At 38.5% G+C, this 20,806-nt stretch overlaps 1 protein-coding gene across 1 annotated transcript in view; it reads left to right on the top strand.

The window, feature by feature from the left end:
* The window catches only part of CUNH1orf87 (chromosome unknown C1orf87 homolog), a 69,167-nt gene that overhangs the window by 32,630 nt on the left and 15,731 nt on the right, over positions 1 to 20,806 (top strand). The window contains exons 6-8 of the mRNA XM_090271658.1: positions 942 to 1,107; positions 7,880 to 7,977; positions 20,668 to 20,732. Coding sequence (XP_090127784.1) covers positions 942 to 1,107; positions 7,880 to 7,977; positions 20,668 to 20,732 — 329 coding nt within the window. The remainder of the gene's footprint in view (positions 1 to 941; positions 1,108 to 7,879; positions 7,978 to 20,667; positions 20,733 to 20,806) is intronic.

Below are 20,806 nucleotides of genomic sequence, written 5' to 3'. Positions count from 1 at the left end.
AACATATTGGTAGCTTTAAATCAGCCATGGGTGGGAGTATTCACACCCTAAAAATCAGTAATGCTCCAAATTAGGGATTTAGCTTGAGGAGCTGGTGGTTAAAGATTTACCAGCACACCACTGAAAGGAAGCCAATCTACGTGAGTAGGGGTTGGGGGATGTCACAGAATGTCTCTCTAGGGAAGTGGCACTGAAGCTGAGACCATGGCAATCAGGAACAACTTCACTGCAGAGAAAACTGGTTGGCCAGATCTGTATGGACACAACCCTTTGAACATTAAATAAGTAAACATCTCAGACTACTTTCATAAAATAAATGACGTGATATCACTCTGCTATTTTTTATCTGTTATGTAAAATTACAAAGTCAGTTAGATAAGCCATCTGGATAACTACATACATTTTCATGCCATCTCCTAAATAAATAATTACTCCCAAACATTTCTGGGTTTTCCAGATACAAATAGCAGAGTCAAGGATAATGCAGGAAGTTCACTGGTTCAAGATTTCTTCCTATATAGGCTCCCCAGGATTTGCTTTGCTCTGCTTGTGACAATGCACAGCTTGGAAATTTGATTATCTGTGCTCAAAAAACGTAAGATCCAGCAGGTAAATTAAACTACTATGAACTCTTCTAATTTCTTCTCTCTACCTGGCAAAAAGAGAGAATAGAACACAAATTTTGGTCTATATTCTAATCGAATTGGTTTGCTTCCTCCTGGAGAAGAGACTGTTATGCTCACTAGAATGGAACAGATTTGAGTTAATCTATGAAATCACCACATGCAGGCCCATGGCCAGGATACCAAGCTTGAGAAGGCCATAATCAGTGGGTTCTCTGGTCCTCGGTGGATAACAGAGGTGAGAGACATAGTATGAAAACACATAGCAGCTTCAAGTGGATCATCTTTTCACAGACTTTCCCCCACCCCTCTAAGCAGTACTGCCCCTCAAGACTCCAGCTCACAGGCAGAAGTGAACAAGAGCCTGCTGGAGATCTTAAAGATGCTTCTGAGGACAACCCATGGCAACCTCGACATCGACAGACTTAATCTGAGTTTTCGAAAAGAAGATCACTCATTCTCGGGCTACCTGCCCCCACCCAAGGTAACCAAAATTAGACTTCAGATTTATTCATCTCTAAAAGTCTACCTTGGAGCATTGAGTCTATAGTAAGGAGCCAAAGTTATGATCTGTGTTTAGCCTGTGGATTGTATCACACAGGGTGTTTTGTTGCTGTTTCTGTGCCAGAGAGGAGAGAAACAAAATAGAAAAGTAATTGTTAAATGTGCAGAATTGCTCTAGGAATTACTTACATTGAACTGTGTTTTATGTTAACAATATAGAATATGAAAATACTCAAATAATATTACACAATGAAAAACAAGTATTTTTGCCAAGGCCAGATGTTCATTTCTCACATCTTCTACCAGCTTCCATGAGGTCAGTATGTGGTGTTCCATTTTTTAGGCACATCGAATTGTGGGTACTGATGTGATATATTGCTGACAGAAATGAGCGTGCTCTTTTGGAGCATTAATTAACAGTGCTGATGTGTTTCATGGAAGAAGATCCAGAACCATAAACTCCAGTCATGAAGCTACTTAGGTACAGGCAAAATAATACTTACCACTAATACTACAATTGTACTAACAACAACCCGTTGCCACCAAACTTTCCTGAGGTTTCAGTAAGTGCCAAGTACTGCGCTAAATGCTTTACTTACATCATCTCACCTAACACAAAATAACTACAAAATCTAAGTAGTTGTTATAAATCCACTTTTAAATTTTAAAAACTGAGTCTCAGAGAGCCCAGTTGAGTCACCCAAGGGCCTCTGCTAGCAAGTGTCAAAGGAAGATTTAAAGTACAGAAACAAACTGGAAATTAAGGGCCAGAAATGGAACTCTACGCAGCAGAAGATATCTAGAAGAATCCACTGAGCTCAGGACACAAAAGTTAGAATTCCAGAGGAGTAGAAAGAATTGAAAATAAAGGGGAAGGGTGAGTCTCATTGGAAAGACTGAAAAATACCTTTCATCTAGGTAAATAGGGGTTAGAATTCAGAATCAGAATTTAAAAGAACAAATGATATTTACTAAGGCAGCAAGGACATGATAGGCTAAAAATGGATTCTTATTCTAGTACAGAAGTAGTTTTCTCTATACTTTTATTTTACAGTCAGCTAAGCATGTAAAAACAAAGCTCATGACAGTGTGTGTGCGTGTGTGTGTGAACATTATACCTGCAATCATGTTTCACTAGAAAGAGAGAGAGACACTACAGGAAATCCCATGCATCCTAAATAGATGTTTTTATGTTCAGGAGTGGATCAGTAGGAATAGATTAAGAAGCATCAGTTGTTTGTTATTACAAACTACATAACAGTGAAGCCTGACTGTTCTCAGATAATACTCATAGAATGGACCATAAATGACTTGAAAAATCAAAGTCAATTTGCTTAAACTCTTTGAGTCTCAGATTTATCATCTGGAAAAACTGGGTTCTAAATATCTTCCTCCTGTCTGTTGTTAAACAACGTAAGTATGTGAAGACACTTAGCACACTGTGTGATATCTGAGCACTGGCTATCGGAGCAATCCTTGACCTTCTCCCCCCACAGCTGGCCCTGAAAGCTTAAATGTGTGGTTCATATCCAAGGAAATGGGACATAGTTTCCTTCAATCTGGTTTGCCTCTCGCGAGCCATCTGGCATCTCTTAAGACATCTGGAGCTCACTCAAAGTATATAACAGTTCTGAGAGGCATGTAAAATACAGTTCTGTTTCTCCAGAATGTGAGACAAATTGAGGCCCAAGGGACAGTGAATACGGGAAGCAGCGGTTCCAGCCCAGCATCCTTGCTCTTGGACACAGGACTTCCGAGTGACCTGGGCAGAGCCATCTGAGTTAGAAGGGGTTTTCTTTTTGACAAGTACTAAATCCCTTTGGGGTGCAGTACAGAGACTCACAGGTCTCCTTCATTTTCTTGTAAAATCTATGGACCCTGTGCTGGACAGAAGTGAGGGCTGAGGCACATACTCCCAACCAATCTTTCAGAGGGTTCACAAATGATCTACAGCTTCTCAGACAAATAAATGCAGTCTTGAAGGATAATCTATGGGTCTTGTCACTCAAATCAATGGAAAAGAACAGCATGAAAATGTATCAAATATCTGTCATTCTCATTCTATGAACTCACTCATCCTGTTCTTCTAGCATATCTTTGATGCGAAGACGGCCTCTGGAAGGGCTGCTGAGGCAGCGTGGATCCACATACACTTATTAACACCCCCTGACCATTACCCAAGTAGATTCAATAGAGCTACAGAACCTAAGAAGCTCCCAAGCACACAGGCTCAGTTTAACCTTCTTTATACATAATCTGTATTCTTCATCTCTTGAACTTATTCTCCTTCCACTTTATATCCCAAACTATTCCCAGATCTTTCTCCCAGAAGGAGCCAGCTAGAACACAAGGGGTGTACTCCTAATCTCTCTGTTTCATTTTCATGTACCTTCTTCCTTGATGAACAGGGAGTCCCATTACTGAGGGAACCTGGGGTTTGTGAATGTGAAGTTTGTTCCAAGACTCCAGCTATGACCCTAGTTTACCTAGTGACCAGGAATGTAAGACAGTCTCCTGCCGTTTGTCAGCTCCTCTTTTGTATTTGGTTGTTTCTGTGTCAATATACTCTGCCCTAAAACCATAAAATTGTTTCTGCTAACTTCAATTCCTTCCCTTTTTCCAGTTCAACAGCCATCTTTCTGATCAATATGGCATGTTTATTCTATCCCTGCGTTCAACATGTTTTTCACTCAATGTTTTCTGGGAACTGTGATATGGCTGAGGGCAACAGACTATTACAATTTCAGGATCTCGGGGGAAAGGTGGCATTTTAACATGTTGTCACAATTCTGTATAAGAAATGAAGTGATGGCAGTAATTCTGAACACAGACAAGAAACACCAACTTAGCCTAGCCCAAAAATTCTTCAGAGGAGAAGATGCAAATACTGAATCTTACAGGATAGGTGAACTTGGCAAAGAACTGGGGGAAGGAGCAGAGGAAAGAATCAGAGAGGTGTTCTAGGTAAAAGGAGCAATGAGAAATGGCCCTTAATGAGAGAGAGCAGGGTTAAGTCAGGGAACTGGAAGTCATTCAGAGAGACAAAACATATGGAGCTGGGGATGGTGGGAGATGCTGCTCAAGTTAACACTAGAATGGCAAGTAGGAGCTAATTTATGAAGTTCCTAAGGAGTGTGAATTTTATCCTGAAGGCAGAGAGGAATCATCAAAGGATACTAAACAAGTGAATGATAGATCAAATTTGGAATTTGAAAAGAGCACTCTAATAGAATATGGAGAATTCAAGGCAGAGAGACCCTTTAGAGGGCTGGGCCAGTAATTCAAGCAAGAAATTAAGATGGTTTAAACCAGGGCAGTAACAGTAGGGATGGAGAAACTAAGGGAGTACAAAAGTAGGTCTTGATGACTAATTGGATGTGGACCCTGAATTAGGAAAAATCAAAAATGACTCCTGAAGTTCTGACTTTGGCAACTTGGTGGACAGTGGTACTGTTCTCTGAGACAGGAGACAGAAAAGTTTGAAGGGGTACAGGAAGCAATGATGAGTTCAGTTTTGAACATGTTGATCTAGGTTGAAAGATGAAAACTAAATAATGATTTAAGAATCTCCAATACAGAGTCGAAGCCATCAGAGTAGTTAGGGTTACTAAGGACATAATGAAGTGAGAATGGAAGGCTGAGGAAGACGCTCCTTGTTGAGGACTAGGTAGACAAAAAGATGCCAAGAGGAAGACTAAAAATAATCAAAAGAGACATGGGAGTGGTCAAGAAAGCCAAGAGATCAGCCATGCCTCATGCTGTGAAGAGACCATGTATAATTAGGACTGAAAAGTATCCATTAAATTTGAAACCATGGAAGTACTAGTGACTTCATAAACACAGTTTAAATACAGTGATGGGGTAAAATGCAAATGAAGCTGTAAATGGGAAGAAAGAAAGTTGAGAGAGCATCTGTGCACCGCTCTTTCAAGAAACATTTTGGGGAATAAATATTTATTTCACATGTCATTTTCTAAATAAGATAAATAACGTATTTACATCTGATTTTTAAAAATTCCTTATTAAACAGGACAAACCTTACATAATCACTTCCTTACTGAACAAAAGGGTCATTGTTATAATATTCATCCTTTAAATAATAACCCTAAATAACAAAACTAAATAGCCGGGATTTTCTGGTAGATATTTCTATTACTTCTCTACAACTGTCAGCAGTCAGTTCTTAGCAGCTATCAATCAATCTGCTTCTGGGAACCCTGATGTACGATTTCTAATCTGCTGCTCATTTTAGCCTAGAGCAAAACTCAATATTGCCAGAAGTAAATAAACTGCTTTTAGAATAACATTTTAATATTGTTATTTAAAAATACATTAATATGCTGTAATCATGATGATAAATCAGTTCTCATTTATGGAGTAAAATGATATAATGTGACCAATTTCTACCTCTCAAATTTTATTTTCGCTAACCTCTGTCCATACACACTCCACTCTTCAGTGTCTTTAACTCATTCATTCTTTTCCTCATTCATCTTTGTATTCATTTATTCAATAACTATTGACCTTTTATTTTTTAACAATGTGCTAGGCAGTAATGATAGGAAAATGAAACACAGTTCTAATCCTCAGTAAGCCACTGCCTTGTAGAGAAGCTCTAATAAACAGATAATTACTGCCCAGCATGGAAAGGGATATAAAACTATAGTAGAGTAAATAATATCAAAATACATGTAGTTTCGAAAAAGCACCATGTTCTTTCTCAAGCGTTATTTACAAAGCTTTTCTTCTGCCTAGAATTCTCCCCAACCCTTCAACTTCTGGCAAACTCTTAGCCATTTTTTTTATGTTTCACATTGATCTTTTTTTCTGTTAAGCTTCCCTGACACAACTCCTCTATACCTAGTAAGTAATATTTGCAAGTTTCAAACACAGATTTGTTGTTTGTTCCCTTCCATACAGGTAAATGAAAATTGTCTCTTTGTCACTGTTTTAAAATCTAGGTTTTATTATTATTCATGTACGGTCAGACCAACAGATCAGGAGATGATTTCCATTGAAAAAAATAGTATGTTACTCATAGTGCCCAAGAGGAGGGGGCACAGCACACCACACAGGCCACGTGGGGAAGCACCGGGGTCTGTCAGGAGGAAGAGATGATACAGGGCAAAAGTGGGCAAGAGCCTTCATTGTGGAATGGGAAAGGCAGGGTAACCAGGTTTAAGATCAATTAGATTGAATAATTTGGGCCCTGGGGCATAGGGTCTGTCCCAATTCACATGGTACTTGGCCCCAGGGCGACAAGGGCAGGGAAACAGTGGCTCAAGTGTGAGAGCCCCAGTAAAGGAGGTGGTTAGTTTGCACATGAAAAGCACACTTTCAAGCCAGTCCTTTACTATATTTAGGAATTGGCTAGCCCTGGGAGGAGCAATCTCTCCAAGAGTGAGCAAAGCCCCATGATGTCAAAGCATCAGATCAGAATAGAAAGATATGCTTGATGCAGCTGTTATACTGAAATTGCTCTCAAAATAATAATAGTAGCTACTATTCAGCCCAAACACTAAATTAGACATTTCTTTTTCCTCCCTTCCTCCCTTCCTTCCTTCCTCCCTTCCTGTCTCCCTTCCTCTCTCCCTCTTTCTTTGTTTTCTCTTTCTACTTTCCTCTCCTCTCCTCTCCTCTCTCCTCTCTTTTTCTTCATCTTCACTCCCTTCCTTCTTTTCTTTACTTCTCAGCTATTAACCCAATGTCTACTAAAAGCTGGGCACTAGTCTAACTGCTTATGCTCTCACATAATCTCCACAGAATCCTAGGAAGCAGAAAGTATTAGTCATATTTAATAGATAAAGTAACTGAACAAAGAAAGGTTAAGTAACTTCCTGAGATCACACAGATCACAGGCACGAGATCTGGAGTTCAGAATAAGTCCTGTTTTATTTCCAAGTCTATATGCTTAAACATTATGCTAAGCATACAGCATATGCTATCATGCCCCTAAAAGTCTAACATGTTTGAATCTAAGTATTACCCACACACCAACTTGAGAACTGAACTGGTTTGTCAGCTAGGCTCAGAAAATAGGGACTGCTGGCCTAGTGGTCACTGTGAGGCCTCCTGGGACCTGGAGGTCTGGGTTCAAATCCTCAATATGTCTGGTTTTAGGTAAACTATACAAACTCTTGGTGGCTTAGTTTCGTCATCTGTAAAAGAGGGTAACAATAAAACTAATCCACACACACACACACACACACACACACAGAAAATATTAAGTACATGGGAAACTGCAGTGACCATTAATTGACCATCTGGGTTCTAAACTAAGTTTCATGATTTATTAACTATGTGACATTGAGGAAGTCACTTAAATCTCTCTATATCTTGGTTTCCTCAAATATAAAATGTAGACAGTAATATTAACCATGCTAACACAGCAAGATTGTTTTATAAATCAAAGTAGATGTACAAAAACATTTTGCAATTCATCTATATAACAAGTATCTGTAATATCTAGGCCCTGACCACCAATTCTGTGGTTGACAAAAATGTAAGATGAGAATTTTAAAGTTCAGTGACTTCAGGGCAATGAACCATACCTCTGTGTCAACCAAGTAAAAATGTGCTGTTGCTGAGCATTCAGTTGGACATTCTTGTCTTAAATGATAGCCTAATAGTATTAATACAATGCACTTCAGGGTATTAATTCCTTATCAAAATCATGTAGATTCTAATTATGGGAGGGAAATTCTAATTTTAATTTCATTACACTGATACTTCAAATTCTTTCTTATTTACAGGTCAGGGTTATATGTGGGAAACATGGATTATATGTGACTTTGAGCCTCCTGGAAACATTGCTCAACCATCAAGATTTGGCTTATCAAAATGAAATAAAGTAAGTTGGGTTTTTATTCACAGAGTCCTCTAAAAGGATACCACACAGAGAGGTGTCTTTAATCGAGAAGTTTTATGTATGAAACAATCAATTTCATCACCTAAAGACAGAGTTAAGAAATGTTTGGTTATATTAAGACCAAACAGTCTTCTTAGCCATAGAAAAACAAAAGCAATGAACTTCCATTTCCAGCCATTATAGATGATCAATAATCAGATTTACTGTTCTACCTCAAACAACTAAAAAATAGGACAAAGTAGATGAAACAATGGTTTTCAGATATTGGACAAGAGACAGCACAGAGCAGTGATACATGAGAGAAAACAAACAAACAAACAAGGTAAGCTCAGCTTATTGAGCAAGAAGGGGAGAATCCAAACTCAGCCCAGCATTCTCCATGAGCTAAAGAGATAAGAATATGGAGTTCAGGAAGGCCAAGGAGGCTAGAATACACAGTACAGAGTAGCAGAGAGGAGAGATCCCCTAAGAGTTCTTTCTGGAATTTTTCGAAGCGTTGCCCTAGAGTCTTCATGTGAGTACTGGCTAATGTATGCATTTGAGGAATCTACCCAAATCCAGAGAAAGAAAAATCAGAAGAAAGAGGTAGAAAAATGCTTAGATCTCATATAGCATTGGGAATAGTTCATATTTTTACAAATCAGAGAGGAACACATGTGGCATTGAGTCAAGTCCTCAGAAGGATATTGTGCTCTGGTGAGGCCAAATTACCCTAGACAAATTAACAAATTTTACAAGCCCTAATAAAGTTTAAAATTAACAAACTGCTTCCAATTTACTTAACCACATCCAAGAACAAAGCCCCAAAACTTCCAAACAAATAAGAAAAGAATCAAAAATATAAAATTCACAATTTCTGGCATTCATACAAAAATTAGCAGGCATGAAAAGATGGAAAAGCATAATCTATTATTAGGAGAAAAACCAATTAAGAGAAGCAAATTCATAAGCAGAAATAGTAGAAATAGTGATAAGGGCACTAAAAGAGCAATTATAAACACATTTTACATGCTCATAAAAGCATGAGCATAATAAGAGATATAGAAGATATAAAAAGAGAGCCAAAACCAATAACCTCAGTCTAATTTCACACTTTTAAATAACCTATGGTCAAAGAATAAATCACAAGGGAAATTATAAAATATATTAAACTGAATTAAAATGAAAACACAACATACCAGTAATTGTTGGCTCTTCTCTTTTCTCACATTTCATTTCCAATTCATCAGTAATTCACTAGTAAATCAAGTCTTTGTTCAGAATATGTCCAGACCTGGTCACTTCTCATCACTTCTCTTGTTAGTTAACTACACCCCACCCAAGCTACCATCACATTACTCCTGGATTACTATAATAATCTTTTAACTGAACACTTCTTTCCCTGTCCCCAGTTTATCCTCAATACAGCAGCTACAGTGACCTATTAAAACCTAAAATAGTTCATGTCATGGTTTTGTTCAAACACTGAAAGAGCATATCATTTCACTAAGTGGTAAAAAAAAAAAAAAAAAAGAAAAGAAAAAAAATCAAAGTCCTTATAAAGTATTCTTATCTGGATCCATCTACAACTCTCTTCGCTCACTATATTTCAGTCACACCATCCTCCTTGTCTTCCTCTAATATACCAGGCACACATCCACCTGTCCTCCAAGTGTTTCCTCTACCTAAAATGTTCTTTCTCCAGATACCTCCATGCTAATTCCTTCACTGGTTAAGTTTTGCTCAAATGTCACCATTATCAATGAAGCCTACGCTAACTACCCTATTTAAAGTTGTAGTCCCCACCCTTTCTTACCCTTAACCTGCTTTCCATTTGCACTATTCTATACACTTACCAAGTTCTAATGGATTTGGTGATTTGCTGATGTGTGATGTTTATTGTTTTCTGTTGATTTCTGATAGACTATAGTGTTATAGGGCAGGCAAGATCTTTGTTTTATTCACCAATGTATCCCAAGGGCCTAGAGCACATAGTAGGTATTCAATAAATATGGTATTTAACTGTATCCTCTTAAGGATACAGATACATGAATTTTGCTTTGTTCTTAGCTCATGGTCAAATTAAAGAAGGCCTTCTCTAACTACCTCATCAAAATCCGGTCCCTTATTAATATATTTCCTAGCACTTATCACTATTTGTAATTATGTATTTATTTGTACAATTTGCTAGTTTAATGACTATATAGTGATCTCCACGCCAGCAAAGACCATGACTGCTTCCGACATATTTTAGTCTCAACATCTTGTAGGCTGGTATCCAGCACATGGTAGGTACACAGTAAATATCAATTAGTTCTTTAATTTATGTCTTTAACAAACATTTATTGAGTGCCTGCTGTACACTAATCACTATTTTAGTCATTGGAAATATAGATAGGATGAAACAAAGCCCTTTCCCTCAGGAAGCTTGTATTCTAATGAGGAAGAACAAGCTAGAGTAGGTAACCTATCACATGGTGATAAGAGCAATACAGGAAAACGAAGAAGGCTAATGGTAATGGGAAACATCAATTGATAAGTAAATGATGATAGAATGTTGAGCTTAATCAAAGAATTTCTGCCAGACTAGCTTTAGACCTGGAAGTTTCCCTTCTCTGAAACCTTGTGGCATGGTTGGGTGAGGATGGAAGGAGGTGGTAAGACAGCCCAAGCAAAGAAGTGAACTAAGAGCCAAGGAGAAAACCAATAAGCTAAAATTGGGAGGTTCCAAAAGGCAACAATTTGAAAGGAGAAAATGCAACTATCGAAGCTCGCATTGTAGAATGTATTAAACATATTTGATTAAAAGTTGGTGTTTAGAATCAAGATTCCAAGAATCAGAGATATTAGAGTAAGAGTGAATGGGGAACAAATCAGATTAGGCTACTTATATCAATATTTTCACTTTCCCACTGTTTAATGTGCACATCAGAGAAGCATACTGATTTCTTTATTCACCTGTCTTTGACCTTTGAATGTTCAAGGACATTAAAACCATGAAACCACTGAAGAATTGCATGTATAAGTGATAAACCTGTTTCATCCTTAAACAGACATTGGTTAAAGCTTCTTCTGGTGAATGAAATCCATTTCGTTAAGGGCTTTGTATGCAAACCTATATCCTTAAGAGATTAAAGATGCAATTTAGACACACATTTTAGCAGCTGAATGCACGAATCATTATTTTAGTACATATTGTCCATTAATCTGCTGTTCAATTGGGAACCCATTTGGAATGTGGTTGCTGCTAATTAGCAGGATTGTAGTGCTGAGCTGCGCTGCTTCCTGATTAAATGTCCTTTAGAATCAATAAAACATCAGGAGGGATTATGGTGATGTGGGATTAGCCCCATCTAACCAAATAAAATGAGTTGTATTCTCTTCTTAAACTGTCACATTGTAAGAGCTGACGAGAGGAGCAATTTCATGAATGTTGTTGCAAAGTTGTTGTTTTTTTGTGTATGCTTCTTTTGTAACACTAAGATTTTGGTTTTTGCAATTTGCCTACCAATTAGCAGAGACATTACTGTATGACTGCCAGGGTAAGGCGATTTTGAGAAAGACTTGATTACAATTTCAAATCTCTACTCTGAATCACCCTTATGTAAAATGAGTTCAGGTTGGGTTGGATGGAAATTATTATCCCTGTTCTTGGCCAGGAACATGTAAGTCAGAATTAGCATTTCATGTTTCTGTGTGACTTTGCAATAAGTGGTAATTAAGGAGGGCAGAGAGAGAACAGGAGGCAAACTAATACTCTAAAATTGTATTGGCAAGATTAAATGCTTCAAACCCAGTTTAAAACACAGGCACACAAGCCAAATTGTGTTGGGGCAGGGGATAAATAATGAAGCTGTGATGGAAGCTGCGTCAATAGAGTGGAGCAATTGACACAGCCACGGGCAGGACTTATCATACACATCTGGCCCATTATTGAAAGTGCAATTACGTTGAAAAAGACTGGTTTGATAATCCCAGGAACAACCAGAGGATTTTAGGAGATAAAGGAAACATGAGGTGTCTGATTCAACAATTTCTTTTTAACGAGAATAGGAAAATTGTTAGGCAGCAAGCTATTAGAGATGTGGTTTGGACCTACCCATTGATTCAGTCTTGGAAATTGGACCTGGCTTTTAAGAGTTTATTAATTCCAGTCTTCTCTTCCAGAAGACTGTAATTCATATGCGGTGAAGATAATAATAAACTTATTGTTATTATTAATAGCCAACATTTATATAGCGCTTACTATATTCCAGGCAATATTCAGTTACATATTGACACTTTTAACCTTTGCAAATGCCCCATGAGGTAAGTACTGTTGTTTTTCAGATGAGGTACAGAGGGACTAAAATAAGCATGTCACTGATAAATGAATTCATCAAGGATAAATCAAATGTAGGTCTCTAACTTTAGGGTCTTGGCTCTTAGTACACCATACTGACTCTCCTACAAGTCCTGTGAAACTCATCAGTTTATAGCACTGTGGCTAAGCACAGGGGCCTCCTCCACCTTTGGGCTTAATACTGAACACAGTTCTGAAATGAGGAGCTGAGCGTCTCCTGTCCTGCCCTCTAGGACCCAGGAGAAATGTAGGATACAGAACAAAAGCAGGAAGGCTTTTAAGTTCCAGGAGTGGATAGGACCCAGAGTAGCCCAGGGCTTGCAGGTAACTTCTTCTCAATGGTTTCAAACTGCCACCATCCCTGCAGCCCCCATGCAGAAAGGCAGCAGAAACTCTGGAAATCCTGGCCCAGAAATGCATTGGCTTTGGGAACATGGGCAAATAAATAATTTCTCTTAACCTTTATCTTTCATCTGTCAAATGGAAAAAGAATCCTTTTGACTGAATTTGAGTTCATTGCCTGCATATTGGGGAAGGGCTCTGCTTGGCAGAACTAACTGCAAGGGGAGAAGACAACTTAGGCTACATGACCATGAAGGGGAAAGCGAAGGGAGACAGTGCAGTGAAATGAGCACCCCAGCAAGTGAATTAAATAACATGACCAAATAGCCTCCTGAACTGAGGGTGAAAGAGATTAGTGAAGGACACCTGGCATGACCTAGGCATGGGGCTAGACACTTTACATGGGTTATTTCGTTTCATACCCCCAACAGCCCCATGAGTTATATTTTTCATACCCACTTCACAGATGAGTAAACTGAAGTTTAGAAATCTTAAGTGAATTGTTCTCAAAGCTGAGTATCTTTGAATCTTTGTTCCTGTTACGGGCTGAAATATATCCCCACCCCCAATTCATATATTGAAATCACTACCCCAGGGACCCCAGACTATGACTATATTTGGAGATAAGGCCTTTAAAGGAGTGATTACATTAAAATGAGTTCATTAGAGTAGGTCCTAATTCAATCTAACTGGTGTCCTTATAATAAGAAGAAATTCAAACCCCTAGAGAAAAGATCATGTGAAAACACAGCAAGATTTCTGCCATCTATAAGCCTTCAGAAGAAGCCAAACCTGCTGACACCTTGATCTTGAACTTCTAATCTCCAGAACTGTGAGAAAATAAATTTCTGTTGTTTAATCCACCCATCTGTGATATTTGGTACGGCAGCCTGAGCAAACTATACAGCCTCTAAAGGATAACCATCTCCTCCACAGTCTCCTTCCTTTCTACCACCTCCTCCTAGCATATTTGGTACCCTCTCAGCTGGAGCAGATTACAGGTTCTCAAAGGAATGGCTAGAATGACTAAGCTCTTTGAATCATTGCTTTCACTCTAGCAATCTGAACAGACCTTCTCTTCAGCACTGTTCTATCATGCGTCTCAGCTGAGCTCGGTGGGACTTGTGGGGACTAACTGAATGGATGAGAGGTGGGGAAGAGTGTTTCAGGGAGAAGAGGAGCAGTATGTACCAAGACAGAAAAGCAAGCAAAAGCATAGCAAGTTTGGACAACTACTCTGTTGTTATGACCGGAGCGTACATTTTGCATGGGAAGAAAAGTAAAGGGCTTGGGAAGGAGGCACGGGCACACCTTTGATTGAAGCCTGTATGAAGCTCAGAGCAACATGCCACCTATAATTAATTGCATCAAGATTACAAGGGCGTTTCTATGAAATAGCTCAGATTTTGTGTGCTTGGTGTATTTAGGCTTTTGTTTTGTTTCAAAATATAAGACAGTTTGTATAAAATGTCATCTGCTTCACAACCCCTGATTAAAATTCCAATGAACAAATAAAGAGACAAAACACAAAAGAAGCAAAAACTAATAGTGCTATAATCTACAAGAACTCTCTACCACCCATAAATGAATAGAATCTGGAAAAATTCAGTGAGTTGGTTCCCCAAGCTTTACCATGCCTACCTAAAACAAATGCATTAAACATGAGATATTTTGTGCCTTCTCCTTGGTTTGGAGGCCCCAAGTCTTAACCAACCAGAAAATAACAAATGCTGCATTCCGTAGTAGCCTGAGTACTTACTGTTCCCGCCCCTCTGTCCCAACCCAAAGAAACACAAACATACACTTACCTGTTATCAACAAAAGATAACTGCCACCAATTTAATGCCAACAAGAGTTCCAAGTTTGTGGTTCATAACAGGAAAAACTTTATTCAGGTAAACAGTTTGCAAACCAGGGAGACACAGCCTCCAAAGGAAATCAACAGTCATACGGGGGTGGGGGCGGGGGGGGTCGAGGAAAGGCCTGCTTACATAAACAAACTTTCCACCACCACCCCCTCTCTGATTGGTCAGAATCACACACTCTTGATTGGTATATTGGGATCAGAGGGAGAAATCCCTGGTAATTGTAATTGTATATGCTGAGGAGTATATCGATTATGGCACGCTACACCAATTTAGGGTCTGATATTCAACAGGTGGGTTGAGAAGATCCCACCTCTGAGATAGGCCCAACTGAGGGGCGCCAGACATGCAGGCCTTGGGGGCAGTGGTCACCCCCCTGTCGAGTCGGCAGCCATCCGTCTCGAGAGACGATGGTGTAGCTTCTTAAGAGTCTATCTGCACCGCCAAGAATGGCTGTGCAGTCCGACTCGGGAGTAACACGGTATCTGTCTCCTCCCATGTTGAATCGACATCTTGCGATGACGCTGGAGTGTCCTCTCCAGTGAAGCTGAAGCTACAGAGCCTGGGCAGGGTGATATGGAGGGTCTGCTGTTGCCCATGCAGCAGACCCCCCCTCTCTTCGCAGCTGAAGGATCCAAGGGAAAGACGGAGTCGATACAGCTTGGCTTCAGGTGCGCCGCAGGAGTTGCCGGTGTTGACTACAACGTCAAACCGCCTTAGGGACTCCGGCTCCGGATTTTCTGTCGGGGTTTACTCCCTTAGCCTTTCCCCTGAAGAGGTATGCCGCAAGGCAGCGGAGGTTTTTTGGAGTCAGAGTTTTCCTTCTCTGATGTGCCCTGACTGGAAGATCGAACCAGCGACACTTAGCTCGCAGGCCGACGCTCAATCCACTGAGCCAAACCAGCCAGGGACATCACCCCCCTGTAACTGCAGGATTAAATGTGCAGTGGGTGGGCCAAGGGAAATGGACACAGCTCAGTGTTGTGCTGAATAGAAACAGTTCCTCATTTGACCCTGAATAAAGAGAAAACCCAACATGTAAGGCCTAATGTTTAAAAATACTGCAGACATAAAGAGGGAATCACAATCCTGCAAACTCCAAGTAACAACACGTTTTTGAAAATGATTTATTCTAGAAACTAGAAAACATTTAGAGAACCACTTGTATTCTTCATAATATATAAGCCATATCCTCTATTAAAATGAATTGGAAAGTAATAAGCATAATGAGATTAAAAGACTATAAAAATGAGATGTAAAAAGCACAAAAGTAAATAGAAGAAATCAGAAAAACCTTGAGGAAACCGAAACAGTTTCAAGAAAACAAAAGCTTCTATAGCAGAATTAAGAGTTAACAAGGACTAACTATGTGTGGTGGTGGATGTTAACGAGACTTATTGTGCTCATCATTTCACAATATATACATATATCAAATCATTTTATTGTACACCTGAAACTAATATAATGTTACGTAAATTATATCTCAATAAAAAATATGAAATAATCAAGGAAATCTGAACACTGCTAGATATTTGAGGATATGATGGCATTTATTTTAAATGTTTACAGAGTCAAACCTTGTCTATAAAAGGCCAGATAGTAAATATTTTAGGTTTTGTGGCTCTACAATCTGTTATAACTACTCAATTATGCCACTGTAGCCTAACACCACGTAAATAACGGCTATGGCTGTGTTCCAATAAAATATTATTTACCAACAAAAGAGGTAACCAGGACTCAGTAAAAAAAAAAAAAAAAAAAAAAAAAGCTAAATTAACACTAAACATATCTAAAACATAATATCAATTTTGAGAGGTTTCCACAAAATTTAAAGAACAAAGAAGGAAAAATTTTAAATAGTAGATAGAAAAGGATAAGACTAGAAATTGAACCCCCAAAGCCTTGGTATTGTAGAATAAGAAGATATTTGGATGGCCAAAAGGTCCATATGGTTTCTTCTGTAAAATAAGACACATTTTTCATTTTCACCAGTAACTTTATTGATTTGAATATTTTGAGTAAGTTGGCTATCTCCCACTATTGGCTTCTAGTGGTTGGAGGCCTGAGTACTGCTTAACATCTTCCAAGGCGTAAGACAGCACCAAGCAAATAATTACTTGGCCAAAATGTTGAGTACCAAGAAACTTTGCAAACCACTTTTGACATGTTTGATCAATCACAGCACCTTCTCTGTACACTGCACAATTTTGTTTTTGCATTTCAGCTGCATTTTTACTCTTCTTGAAATTAATAAAGTATAATATGACAAAAATGTTGCCATATCTTTCCATCTTCAATATTAAAATGGCTGCACAAAAATTCACCAGTTTTGGTAAGTTCTTTCTTAAATGCACGTCGATACGACAGCTGTCACAATACAATCTAACAAAACTGTTTTGAATGAAGTTAAAGACAACTAAGCACTACTAGAGCCATCGTACAGAAAAAAATAAATGAACTTTTTGGCCAACCCAATAGAAAAATAGGACAAGAACCAAAAGCAAAAGTTACAAGTGAAGAAATTTTGCAAAAGTGGGGGAAAAATTATCTGTGTACAGGTTAAAAGTATTCACTATGCTCTAAATTAAATTAAGAAAAAAATGGATCCATGTCAATCCTGACAAAACTTTTGTATTTAGAAAGAAAAGTATTTAAAGTTCCCAGCCAAAAACAAAATAACACTAAACCAAAGCAAATAAAGGGAAAAAATTAATTATAAATGAACAAAAATAAGACTAACCTCAAACTTCTGCAATAATGAATGTCAGAAGACAGTGGAGCTGTGTTCATGGAATTCCATCGGGGAAAAATGTAACTGAAGCCAGGTTATATTTCATTCATGTGTAAGGCCACATAATACAATGGTCATGGGCACAGGATTTGGACTCAAACATCCACGGTTTAAATCCTGGCTGCTCCATTGATCCATGTCCTTGGGCAAGTTATTTACATGTCTCATAAATTGGTTGTTTCAATTAAATGAGAAATGCACATTAAGTACTCAGAGTGCTCACTGAAGGCCATTTTTAACTTAATAAATTAAAGTTAGAATTCAAACTCAGATCTGTCTGAATTTAGGATCAGGTTCATGCACTTTTGTCCTCCAGTCCCAATTTCTTTGGCTTGATATTGGGAGTTTGGCACTTGCTTCTGGAATTAGAATTATAGTGCCTATTGTGGCAACCAGAGCCTATTCTCATGTTTAAGTTGTCAGTGTTTTTTTGAAGGCCTTAAGGTCAAATAAAGAATGTAGAAGATTTGACCCTCGCTGGTGTGGCTTAGCAGATTGAGCACCAGCCTGCGAACCAAAGGGTTGCCAGTTCGATTCCCAGTCAAGGCACATACCTGGGTTGTGGGCCAGGTCCCCAGTTAGAGGGGCACAACAGGTGCACAATAGGCAACCACATTGATGTTTCTCTCCCTCTTTTTCTCCCTTCCTTTGCCTCCCTCTAAAAATAAATAAAATCTTTAAAAATAAAATTGAGTTGTGTACTTAAAAAAAAAAAAAAGAATATTGACAAAACCCTGGATGGACTCACTAAGGAAAAAAGAGAAAAGACTCAGATAAACAAAATCAGAAGTAAAAGAGGAGAAATTACCACAGATATCACAGAAATACAAAGGATTATATTAGAAAATTATGATCTCAGTTATTTTATAACCCAGTTGTGTTTAGGAAATTAGTGTTATAGAGAATGATAAAAACAAAGTTAACTTCTGTAAATCTACGAAATTTTACTTTATGAATTTCAGAAATAGCTAATATTTTAGTTATCTTCATTGTTAAATTTGTTTATTCTAGGACTTATTGACTTATTTGATGTTTTTACAAAAGAAAAAATATTTTTTCACATAAAAAAAGAATATTCAAGACTTGACTTTGGGTGGTGGGCACAGAATGCAACATACAGATGATATATCATAAAGTTGTACACTTGAAACCTACATAATTTTATTAACCAGTATCACTCTAATAAATTTAATTTAGAAAGAATATGGAAGAAAGAAAACACTTTATTGGAAGGATCTTAAGAATTATATTGGTCGTATCCGTTCTATACACTGTTTAAATCAGCCAATGTCTACATTCAATTCTTAGAAAATTCTCTCACAGTCTCCTTCCTCTGCTCACAGCACATAATAAAGAAAGGGCATCTCTGACTTCTGTGGATCAGTGGATTGAGCGTCAGCCTATGAGCCAAGTGTTGCTGGTTCGATTCCCAGTCAGGGCACATGACTAGGTTGCACGTCAGGTCCCCAGTTGGGGGCGCAAGTGAGAGGCCACCACACAGTGATGTTTCTCTCCCTCTCTTTCTCCTTTGCCCTCTCTCTAAAAATAAAATAAACAAACAAATAACAAATAAATAAATAATTTGCAAATAAAAAATAAAAAAGAAAGGGCAAGAGAACTTCCAGTGCTATTTTGTCTAGAGACCTTATCTCATAGTTGATAACTCCTAACCATCCTGAAAAATAAATGATAGGCAAGGTGGAAATATCAATGGAGCTGGGGTCTGGTTGTCACACTTATTTTTCAACAGGTCAAAAGATGCTCTAGGCATAAGCCTGGCCCTCTGAAGAGGGCCTAGAAATAAACTGCAGCAAGTAGAGAAGACAGGAGCTACTTCCATTGCAGTTCATGTCCAGATCTGCGCCAGTATCACATCCTTGAGAGGGCTATTTCACCTTCCTTCCTGCCTAGACTTCAGCAGAGGATATAGCCATCAGCTTATCTGGCTTGCAGTTCCATATACCAATGCCTTATCTTGTCATGTGCCCCCAAATAAACGAGGCTCTGGGGGCCATATTTTCTCTACTGATCTAAGAACTTTGCTGACCTGTGATATCAAGTGCAGGAAAAGTTTTATGAAATATAAGCAAAACAAACTACTTACATATCTAATGAATTATTTTTATTTAAAGAGAATAAAATCACATGACACTAACATTCTTCTAGAAAACCTAAGACGTATATCTCACAACTTGGTCTTTATTTTTGCTTAACTTCTGATGGGCAAGAAGAAGATAAAAATTCTTATCAGTAGCAGTTTGTTTGCTGGCAACAGAAACTGCCTTTTGCTAACAGAAGCAAAACAAACATTTTGAATGGATGTGGAATAGCATACAAAATTAAGGAAAAATAAAACTTCAGGGTGTACCAAAACAAAAATTATGAGAGACACAGAGACAGAGAGTGGAAGAGAGGGAGGAAAAGAGGGAGGGGGAACAGAGAAAGTGACAGATATTAATTAGACAAATCGGGTTACAACATTGTCTAGGGAAGGGTATGGGACTTTGACTGTGGTCCATCACCCCAGAGAAGAACATATTTATATATAAATGGAGGATGGATGGATGCTGGGGAAGCAAATATAATTTTTTTTTTTACTACTGAAGCATTTCTAAAGTACTTGTAAGCTTTAAATGATTCCCTCATTGTCATGTGCAGATATATTGCTCAATGCAGTTTCTGCCTGGGGAACTTCACTAAATATTGTCTGTTTGTACTCAGCATTTGTTTCTACTCCCTTCTATGCTCTTTCCTGTGTTGCAATACTTCCCATTCTTAAGAAGGCTAAAAAGACCATTTTCAAAACTTCCTTGACACCAAAGTTCTGGAGTTGATTTAAGTTCTATCAGAGAGACGCAAGTTCATGAGATTTGAAAGATAGAAGGGGGTGGAAGGAGGACAAAGATATTTTAAGTATGTATTTATTTTCCTGCAGAAGTAGGAACCCCAGATCCTGGCAGGCATCATTTTTTCCAGTGGCCAAATACAGTTTATACTGCCCAGTCACCAAATAAATTCATGGTCAGGGGCAAATGAGACACAAGCCAGAATTTCCTGCAAACCCCTGGTTTCTAGGTTGTAGCTGCTGAGACCTGACCCTGAGGCTAGCAGCAGACATCAACCTCCATTCCTCTGGCCCTTGCAGTCACTTTGTGGGTACCTAACTCCTTATAGTAAAGCTCTTTCTTGTAGAGGTATTTTAAAAAGCTTGTTTCCTGCATTGCACTCTCAATGATACAAGTATCAAAAAGCTCCTTCAAAACTATCAATATAAATTTTGAACTTTATTGCACATTCTTCCAGAACAATGACTGATATTGATCACCAATATTTTGTCTCCTTTACTTGCACAGATGGCAGAATTTTGTTGAGTTGTTGAGCAGAGCTTCCTCTGATTTGTCATCCGATTTGCCTACAGGTGAGTTCAGTAATCTTGTCCCTGGAGGGGCCTCCTATTGCCCAGAGCTGTCATTGACTTAAATACTTGGTTCC

The sequence above is a fragment of the Furipterus horrens genome, unplaced genomic scaffold, assembly GCF_987537825.1.
Source record: "Furipterus horrens unplaced genomic scaffold, mFurHor1.1.pri manual_scaffold_3, whole genome shotgun sequence".
Taxonomy (NCBI): domain Eukaryota; kingdom Metazoa; phylum Chordata; class Mammalia; order Chiroptera; family Furipteridae; genus Furipterus; species Furipterus horrens.
Note: the sequence above shows the minus strand (reverse complement) of the source record. Positions and strands in the feature narration are given on the sequence as shown.